The sequence below is a fragment of the Hyperoodon ampullatus genome, assembly GCF_949752795.1.
Source record: "Hyperoodon ampullatus genome assembly, chromosome: 4".
Lineage (NCBI taxonomy): Eukaryota > Metazoa > Chordata > Mammalia > Artiodactyla > Ziphiidae > Hyperoodon > Hyperoodon ampullatus.
This window is the reverse complement of record NC_136917.1, coordinates 24696068-24705973: the sequence shown is the minus strand read 5'-3', so window position 1 is coordinate 24705973 and position 9906 is coordinate 24696068. Positions and strand designations below refer to the sequence as shown.

Below are 9906 nucleotides of genomic sequence, written 5' to 3'. Positions count from 1 at the left end.
CCAATGGTGGAGGAGCCACAGATCAGCTGTGCATTGTCGCGCCCCCCAACACCTTGGCTCTCTCCAAACCCTCACTCCCCCCACGGTGCAGGCGTCTGTTCATCCTCCCAGGAAGCAGGGTCGGGGACTCTGAGTTCATGTCTCAGCTGCTTGACCTTGGGCCAGGGGATGCCCCTCTCTGGAAACGGCTTCCTTCATCTCTAAAATAAAGCCGGGAAACATCTTTCTGTTTTAAGATAGTTGGAGGGGGTGGGGCTGGGGCCAGGCTGCTTGGGTTCAAATCCCAGCCCAGCCTCTTGCCGCTGTGTTTCCTTGAGAGAGTGGCAGAACCTCCCTTGTGTCTCTCGCCAGGTCCAGGCAGGGCTCTCCAGGAGGTGGTGACACTCCCCAAGGCCTCTCATTTGGTTCCAGCCCCAAGGATCCCGTGTGCGTGTGTGGACCTCCTGCGCCTCCCAGCTCAGGGCTGCCTCGGGACCGGGTGGGCGTGCAGGGCACAGACCCTAACCCTACCCTTCCTAGCGTGTGGGCAAGTTCCTACCGCCGGCACGATTGGCTCCCTGTAAAAGGGGTTAGGAAGTGTGCCACCCAGGAGCAGGGCCTGGCACAAACAGGGTGGGCGTTGAGGAACTTTCCAATGCCAGGGGTGGAAGGTCTGCAAGGATTTTAAGCATCCGGAGGAAAGAAAAGAAACCCTGCAGTTAAGCCGTGACACCCCCCATCTATTTGTAGGCATTTCCTGATTCAGACGTATTCAGACAGGCACACAGGAGCTCAGTGCCCCAAAGAGGAAACCGAGGCGCAGCCTGCGGGAGCCCGAGCTCCGTCCTCCTCCACACCCTTTCCTGCTGGCCTGTCCGTTCACCCCTCACTCATTCCTTCGTTTGTTCGTTCCTTCTCCCGACCCCCGACTCAGCCGACCCAATCCGTGGGTGACCGGGGCGTGCGGACGGACGCGGACGCTCTGGGGGGTGACGCCGGACTGGCCGTGCCTGAGCCTCAGCCTCCCGGCGGGGGGCGCGGGAAGTGCTGGGCGCCGACGACCCCCCTCCCCCTCCCCAAGCTCGGAGACCAGCGGCCCCTCTTGCCGCGGGTCTCTTACCGACACTGTTCCCCTGCCATCCCCGCGCGCTCCCCACGCCCCTCCTCCCCGCGCGCATCGGGCGGGGCGGAGGCAGAGTCCGCCCCCTCCCCTCGGAGGCTCCGCCCCGCCCTCCGCTCCCCTGCCCTGCCCGCCCCTCCCGGGTTGGGCCAAGCTCCCCGGCCACGTGACCCCGCGGCCCGGCTGGGACGCGACGGGACGCGCTGGGACGGACGCCGGGGGTCGCGGGCGGCATGGAGCGGAGGTGGGTCTTCGTGCTGCTCGACGTGCTGTGCGTGCTGGTCGGTAAGAGCCGCGGGGACCCGGGTGTGTGTGTGAGGACCCTTTCCCAGGCGGGCCCATCCCCGGTCCCCGCAAAGTTTTGTAGGACGGGCTGTGGGCTGCAGCGGCCCTACCTCTCGGAGGCCCCCTGGAGGTGGGGGGAGCCGGGGGAGGACCCTCGGGCCGCGGATCGAGCAACGCGCCCCCGTCCCGCGTGCCCCGGCGCCCGCGCGCGCCCTCCCAGGCCTCAGTTTCCCCCGCGCATCTCCGGTCGGAGAGGGTCGGTGTCCCCCGCCCGCGGCAGCAGGAAGTCGCTGCCGGGGGCCGCTCATGCCTCCCCCTCCCGCCCTGCCCGGCCCGGCCCGGGCGGTGATTCACGCGGGCGTCGGCCGCGCTCGGGCAAGCCTGACGGGGGGCGCGGCCGCGGGTCGCCCCGGGAGGCCCTCCACCCCGCACCTTGGGTCGGCTGGTCCAGTGGGCTCTGGGAGGGCGGAGCCCTGGCCGGGGGCGCACGGGCAGTGGTGGGATCCGAACCCGCGCCCCGTCGCCCTCCTCGCTCGGGCCCAGGAGAGCCGGGAGAAGGACTGGGCCGCAGGCTGTTGTGGAACTGGGGGCCTCGGGGTGGCGCGGGCCAAACCTGTCGGGCGGGTTTGCGGGCCAAGCTGGGGGCAGAGGCCCCCTCCCCGCCCCTCCTCCAGGGTCCCGGAAACAAAGGCTGTGTGTTTGCTCCGGGGTTGTGCGGACAATGGCCCCGGAATTCTACCCCCGGCGCAGGGAGGGGCCCCTCCGGCCTAAACTGCCCTACCCCCAGTCAGGCTGCTGCTCCTCCGATGGGGACCGAGGGGTCTGCCCTGACTGCAGGCAGAGGCCAGGCTCTCCTCCCATGTCCTAGAAGAGACCCTTTTGGGATGCGCCAGGTGGCAACTGGAGGTCCCCGGGGGGCGTCTGCCAACCGTGGGCATCATTTCCTTAGCACTTATTTTATTTAAACATTTGTGTGGCGCTGACTGTATGCCAGGCACTAAGCAGCATGCAAATAATTAAACCTTTTTCTCCAGTCAGCCTATGAGGGAGTGCTGTTATGCTCCCCAGTTTCCACCCAGAGATGTTCAGGTGCCCGCTGGAGGTCACACAGCAGCGGGGGAGGGGGGTTGGGTGCAGCTGCCATATGCCAGGTGCTGGGGCCCCCGGGCAGAGCCAGCTCCCAGTCTAGAAGCTTCAGGACACGAACAGTTCAGTCTTAGATGGTGACAAGGGCCCTGGGGAAAACACCAGGGGTTGACACCAGGGCAGGGAGGCTCTGGTGGTGTCTGCTGTGGGGACATCTGAGCTGGCGCGGCCCAGGCAGAGGGAGGCTCCATTCCTGTGCTCTGAGCTCTGTGCACCTGAATCCCGGGAGAGCCCAGCTCCAGTTCTGATCGGAGGGTGCCCGTATCTCCAGGGGGGAGGGCTGGGGCTTGGGGACAGGAGTTGGGGGGCTGACTCGATGCCCGGGCCCCCATGGGAGCCCCTGCCCTGCTCAGGCCGTGGGGTTTCTCGGCCTCTCCTCCTAGGCCTCCACCCTGGCCAGAGAGGTCTTTTGGAAACATGCTCCCTCCCTCTGCTGCAACCCTCCTGAGACCCCCGACCCCGCCGCAGAGCCCCTCTCCCCAGCACTCTGCTCTCCAGGCTCAGGCCCATCTCCGGCCTTGGCACTGGCCACCCCTCTGGGGGATGTTCTTCCCCAGGTCTCCCCTGTACTTCTTCCTTTAAGGCACCTTCCCTGTGTGGCCTCCCCGACACCCTACTGAAGGCCGCAGCCCTCGCCGATTCCGGTCATCGTGTGCCTATTATTTTTATTCCCAGCTGCTCTCAGCTCCATGAGGCAGATCTCTGTGTTCTTCACCGAGTCTTTCCTTATATCAGCATCATCCGGTGGTCCCAGAGGCCCTTGAATTTGGCCTTTGGAAGGAGGAGTTGGCCCTGCCCTCCCCCTGCTCTGGTCGTCAGGCCCCAGCAGAGCCACACCCTTTTCCACGTGTCACCTGCCCTGCCAAGGCCAAAGGGCACCCTGGCTGGGTATGTCTCTGTGCACCCACCCTGGGGAGCAGGGAGCCCTGTGCCCCAGCCACCCTTGGTCACCCTTGGCTGGCGGGGCCTCTGGACTCCGGGGCTGCGGCCGTGCCAGGCAGGGCCCGGTCATGACTTGTGGCTCCTGCAAGCACCTTTGAATTGAGCTCCCTGGGCCAGGCCTGTCGGGTCACCGTGTGGCCGGTTCAGGGACAACGCGTGGATGAGGTGTGTTCCTGATCTCTCCGGCCAGCCCTAGAACAACGAGCAGAGTGTCCTCCTTTTAACAGATGCCTGTTAAACACTGGCCTCGGCCAGGCCCCAGCAGGCTCCAGGGATTCAGCCTTGAACACGACAGGCGCGCCCCCACCCCCACCCCCACCCCAGGTGCTCACAGAGCGCTGTGTGTAGCTGGGGGAATCATTCGAGTATCACACGGTGATTGCACAGTTGCACACAGGCAAGAACCATGAAGAACGGAAATTTTCTGCCGTGAGAGGGCTCCCAGGAGCACGGAAGGGAGTTTGAGATGTTCTGGGCCGCGAGAAGGACGTGAGCAGAGGCCCTGGTGGCTGCCTGCTGGCTTCGTGCAAAGGGCAGAGAGGAGGCTGGAGGGAAGCGAGGCGGGGAGAGGGTGGGCGACGTTGCGGGGGTGGACACTGGGCCTGGGCAGGACGTTGGTGTTTATCTGATGATGACGGGGAACCACAAGGGGGTTTAATGGGGCAGTGACCTCCCATTTGCTGTGAGAAAAGCTCCTCCTAGCTCTCGGGTGGGCTTGGAGGTGAGGAGACCCGGAGGGAGGCTGAGGCAGGCGTCCAAGCGCTCGGTGCCGGTGCAGGCTCATCTGTGTGGCCCTGGGGCTCAGAGAACCTCGTGGCTACCGGCCTCCTCTCCCCAACGCCAGCCTCTCTGCCTTCCGCCATCTTGACGCTCGTGAATGCCCCGTACAAGCGAGGATTCTACTGTGGAGATGACTCCATCCGGTACCCCTACCGTCCAGACACCATCACCCATGGGCTCATGGCCGGGGTCATCATCACCACCACCGTCATCCTTGTAAGGCAGGAGGGGCGTGGAGGGTGGGGGCTGGGGCGTTAGCAGGTCGAGTCCTGCCTGGGGTGGTGTCTGCGGGGAAGAGGGCCCCCTTGGAGTTCCCAGCGCCCCAGTGACCGTAGGGAGGCCGCGCACCCTGACCCCTTTAAGCGGCCCTGAAGTCCCCGGCTGTTCCCCGCAGGTGTCGGCCGGGGAGGCCTACCTGGTGTACACAGACCGCCTCTACTCCCGCTCCGACTTCAACAACTACCTGGCCGCCCTCTACAAGGTGTTGGGGACGTTCCTGTTCGGGGCTGCAGTGAGCCAGTCGCTGACAGACCTGGCCAAGTACATGACCGGCCGGCTGCGGCCCAACTTCCTGGCCGTGTGTGACCCTGACTGGAGCCGCGTCAACTGCTCCGTGTACGTGCAGGTGGAGGTGTGCAGGGGAAGCCCTGCTGACGTCACCGAGTGCAGGTGGGTGCTGCGGGGGGCCCGGGCTGCAGACACCCCACCCGGGAAGGAGAGTGGGGGCTGGAGAAGGGCCCTCGGGAGCTGGATATTGAGGGATGAGTTGTCAGGTATAGAAGGTACAGGAGCTCCACACTGGGCAGAGAACAGGCAGGAGCAAGGCCTGCAGGTGCCCGTGGTGGGCCTGTGTCCTGCAGGCAGGGAGGTGAGGTGGCGCCAGGCATGTCGGGCCCTGGAGAAGAGCAGGAGGTTTCCGGAGGAGTGACCCACCTCCCCCAAATTTCAGACCCCATCCTCACGCTGCTGCTCTGTCCTCTCACCATCTCTACTGGTAAACTTTTCATTTAATTGATGTCCTGATTTTCCTTCTTTAAAAATTAGATAAAAATTCACAAAGTATAAAATTCACCAATTTAACCATCTTAAGCTTCTGTCAGTTTTTGCCTCATGTATTTTGGGCTCTGTTGTTAGGTGCTTATATCTTTGTAATTGTTATTGATATACCTTCTCGATGGATTGATCCTTTTCTCGCTATATAATGTTCTTTGTCTTGTTATTTGTTTTGTGTATATTGTATCTTTTTTGTTTGTATTTCAATTTCTCCATTACTGCCTTTTCTGTCAGTAGGTATTTACTCTGCAAAAAATTTGCAGCTATATAGTTCCACCCCCGCTTACGAGGTTATTGTCACAAATTATATCTTTATACATTGTATGCTCATCAACATAGATTTATAATTACTGTTTTATGTGGTTTTTTAAAAATTGAGCTATATTTGCCATATAACATTATGTTAGTTTCAGGTGTACAACATAATGATGAGATGTTTGTATTTATTGTGGAATGATCCAGTAAGTTTAGTTATGTGCAGTTGTTTTTTCTTTTTTTAATCATGTAGGGAAAAGCAGGACTATAAATCAAAATACATTAACACTGCTGTTTATGTTTTGTATTTACTTTTACTGCTGACTTTTATGGTTTTTTTGTGGATTTGAGTTACTGTCTAGTGTCCTTCATTCCTCCATGAAAGACTCCCTTTAGTATTTCTTGTAGAGCTTGTAGGTGTATGAGCTATGAATTTTCTTGGTTCTTGTTGGTCTGGGAATGTCTAAATTTCTCCTTTACTTTGACAGGATCATTTTGCCAGATGTAGAATTCGTGATTCACAGAGTTTTTTTTTTCCTTTCAGTCCTTTGAATATGTCATCCTTCTGGCCTCCATGGTTTCTGATAAGAAATTAGCCACTAATCTTACAGAGGATTCCTCGTACACAACGAATCCCTTCTCTTGCTGCTTTCAAGATTTTCTCCTTGACTGTCTTTTGGTAGCCTGATTATACTGTGTCTCTTTGTGGCTCTCTTTGAGTTTATCCTCTTTGAAGTTCATTGGGCTTTTTGGATGTGTAGATTGATGTTTTTCATTTGATGAAAATATTCTTCAAATATTCTTTCTGCCGTTTTCTCTCTTCTCCTTTTGAGACTCTTATATGTATGTATGTTGGTACATTTGATGGTGTCCCACAAGACTCTGCGGTTCATTCATTTTTCTTCATTCTTTTTTTTTGTTCCTTAGACCAAAAGTCTCGATTGACCTATCTCCATGTTCACACATGCTTCTGCCTGCTCAGATCTGCTTTTGAGCCCGTCTGGTGATTTATTTCAGATACTGTAGTTTTGACCTCCACAATTTCTATTTGTTTCCTTTTTATAACTTCTGTTTCTTTTTGGTGTTCTCTATTAGGTGAGACATCATTCTCACAGTTCCTTTAGCTCTCTGAACATATTTTAAATGGCAGATTAAAAGTCTTTATCTAGTGAGTCTAACATCTGGGTTTCCTCAGGAACAGCTTCTAGTAATAGATTTTTTTCCCCCGGGTATTTCCCACATTTTTTCATGCATGCCTTATAATTTTGTTGTTGTTGTTGAAAACTGGGCATTTTAAATGTTATAATGTAGCAACTCTGGAAATCAGATTCTCCTCTCCCCAGGGCTTGTTTTTGCTGTTTGTTGTAGTTGTTGGTTGTTTGCTTAGTGAGTGCTGTGAACTAACTTTGTAGAGTCTGAGTGGCCGTGAAGTTCTGCTGTTAGCTGAGTGATCAGCTAGCGATCGGACAGATATGTCCTTAAATACCTGGAACCGGGGGAAAAAACTTCCATTTTACAGACGGGCTTTGTGTGCTATGTTGGGGCATGTCAGTTGACAACTCTGCCTTAACCTTTACTTCTTGCTTGGTCAGCCAGAGCTGAGAGCTTAGGGCCTTCTCAGGTCTTTCCTGAGCCCTGAGGCTCAGCCCTGGCCTCTGGAATCCCAGCCCTTATTCTCCAGAGCTTCTCATTCCCTGGCCTTTCCTCCCAAGCTTTTTGGTTAGTCTGTTTGCTGCAACTGCTATCCGTTGCCCCAGGCAGTGGTGACCATTACATTTGCTGTAAATATTTATGACCAGTGATCCAGGGAGCCATCAGACAGGACCGGACAATCTCAGTTCTTTGTAAGTGAGCTCTGTTCTCCCTCCATGGCCACCACCAATCTGATTCTTACCGTTGTTGTCAGTTTTTTAGTTGCTTTTATGGGGTGGGGGGATGGACCTTTGGAGTCTCTTAGTCTGCCATCTTTTCTCTTGTCCGTTGATGTCCTTTGTTAAAACTTGAAATTACATGAAAAGAAAATGTGTGCCTTGTATCAGTGACCACAGGTGGGAAATAGTCTTGAAAAGAAACACAGTGAAAGTGAAGCTGCTGGCTGGACACAGTTGTCTGCCCTCGGTTCTGTGTTCAGGGCCTGCAGCATCTTTGTGGCGAGGCTTTAAAGACTGCGAGACCCTATCGCATTGTCAGAGAAATGGAAAGGGAAGAACTGATGGTGTCCAACAGTGGCCATGTTTCTACCTGAAATCTTCCCAGACTCTGGGAGGCATAGCAGGATGGGACCGGGGCCGGGGGTGTTTGAAGGCAGAGGTGCTGAGTGTGGGCCCTCCCGAAACCTGCCGCACTCTCCTTTCTCAGATTATCCTTCTACTCTGGACACTCCTCCTTTGGAATGTACTGCATGATGTTCTTGGTGGTGAGTTTGTTTCTCTGTGACTTGCTTGTTGTGGAGCGGTGGCCTAGGCCCTTCCCTGGGCCTCAGTAAAGCGGGCTGGGTGGAGGTGGTGATGGATGGGCTCTGGCTTGCTGATAAAAACTGGAGGCCCTGGGCCTACAGGTTCCAGGCTCCCGGCCTCAGTGTCACCGTCTGTGCGTCCGGCGGGGGTGGGCTGGCAGGCTCCCATGCTGACGGCTGCTCTTGGCCCCCAGCTCTACGTGCAGGCCCGGCTGTGCTGGAAGTGGGCACGGCTGCTGCGGCCCACCGTGCAGTTTTTCCTGGTGGCCTTTGCCCTTTACGTGGGCTACACCCGTGTGTCTGACCACAAACACCACTGGAGTGATGTTCTCGTTGGCCTCCTGCAGGGAGCGCTGGTGGCCGGCCTCACTGTGAGCTCCCGGGCCCCGACCCCCTGCCCTGACCAGAGACCCCCCTCTGGGTCCCTCCTGCCCTCTCTCTGCCTCTCCAGGACCCTAGCCCTCTCTTCCCATCTTTCCCCTAAGATCCCCCCTCTGCTGTCCTCACTGCCCCCGCCACGGTGCCCCTCAGCTCCTGGGCTCTATGCCCCTCCCTGCCCTGTGCTGCCCCGTCCCGCCCTGTCCCCGCCCAGTCAGCTCCTGCCTTCCTCTCCTCTGCTAGGTCCGCTACGTCTCCGACTTCTTCAAAGCCCGGCCCCCGCGGCACTGCCTGGAGGATGAGGAGGTGGAGCGGAAGCCCAGCCATCACTGACACTGGCCCTGGGCGAGGCTGCCTGCAGCCACTGCGGGTCCCCTCCTCCTGGAGCCACAGCCACGTCCAGCTGGGGCTTGGGCTGTGGGCAGTGAGCGTGTCCATGGTCCTGGGGCAAGTCCCTAAGCCAGGATGGCTGGATCCTGGCGTGGGTTCCACTAACCCCACCTCCATGCACTGGGCCAGGGGGTACCTGGGGCAGCCCTAGCATGTGGAGGGGGACTCTTCCTCAGAACCCCTGTCTTTTGTTGGGTTAGAGAAGGGACTGAGAGATCCCAGTGGATGCCGTTTTTGTAAAATGTGACGTCTATGTGGATTTTTAGTAAAATAGGGCGTTTGCTTGACAGATGTTATCAGCACCTCTTCCTTATGGCCGTTCTGAGGACTCTGTTCCTACAGCAGAGGGGGAGACCCTCTCTGGTTGGGGGCTCAGCTGAGCAAACCAGCCATGCCTGCGTTGCTGCTCTGGTCACGTGGGCAGGAGGGGTGCAGGAGAAAGGCCGACTGCCCGTTCCACTCTCCTGTGGCGCTAAGGTTGGGGGTCAGGTGGACCTGCACAAGCAGTCGGGGTGTCACCCTGCAGAGAGAGCCCTGAACAAAAGACACCTGCCATTGTTTGGCCCCTGGGGCCGGGGAGGCTAGCAGAGACCTGAGTCCAGGTTGCGTGGAGAGGTGTATTTACAGCTCTTCCCTCCTCCCAGTAAGGAGGCCTCTGCTGGGGGCCCCTGTGCAGGCCCCCAAATGTAAGGGCTTGGGCAGAAGTTCAGATGCGGGTAAGACCATGACCACAGGAGCCTGGGTCCTCAGCAGCACCCCCAGAGACTGGCTGTGTGCAGGGCTGTGCTCAGGTCCGCTGAGAGGGCAGCTCCCGTGGGCTCTGCCAGTTGGAGCCTTGCAGTGGCTGTTGTTGAGTTTGAAAGATCACACATGGGGTTTGGGCCTGGAGCGGGCTCCTTGTCCTCTTTCTGCTGGGGGATATACCACCCCAGCCCCGGCCCAGGCCTCAGAGTCCCTCCCCTTTGAATGACCGGGACCTCTGCCCTCGGATCGTCCCGTCTCAGTAGTGCCCACCTGTATCTGTCCACTCCCTGTGTCCCTGGAGGACTCACTGAAGCTGAAACTCCCCAAGTCCTGACCCCTTTCCTCTGGTCACATGGACCCCTGTGCACATGGGGCTTCA

The 9906-nt window shown here is 57.7% G+C and overlaps 1 protein-coding gene across 1 annotated transcript; it reads left to right on the top strand.

Annotated features, from left to right (window-relative positions):
• Nucleotides 1-1273: 1273 nt before the first annotated feature.
• On the top strand, nt 1274-9070 carry PLPP2 (phospholipid phosphatase 2). The gene is given in 7 exon segments (XM_079702797.1): nt 1274-1384; nt 4317-4468; nt 4647-4921; nt 7919-7976; nt 8210-8386; nt 8637-8715; nt 8718-9070. Coding segments are annotated over 7 exon segments (897 nt in total). The 5' UTR covers nt 1274-1332; the 3' UTR covers nt 8822-9070.
• The last annotated feature ends 836 nt before the right edge of the window (nt 9071-9906 follow it).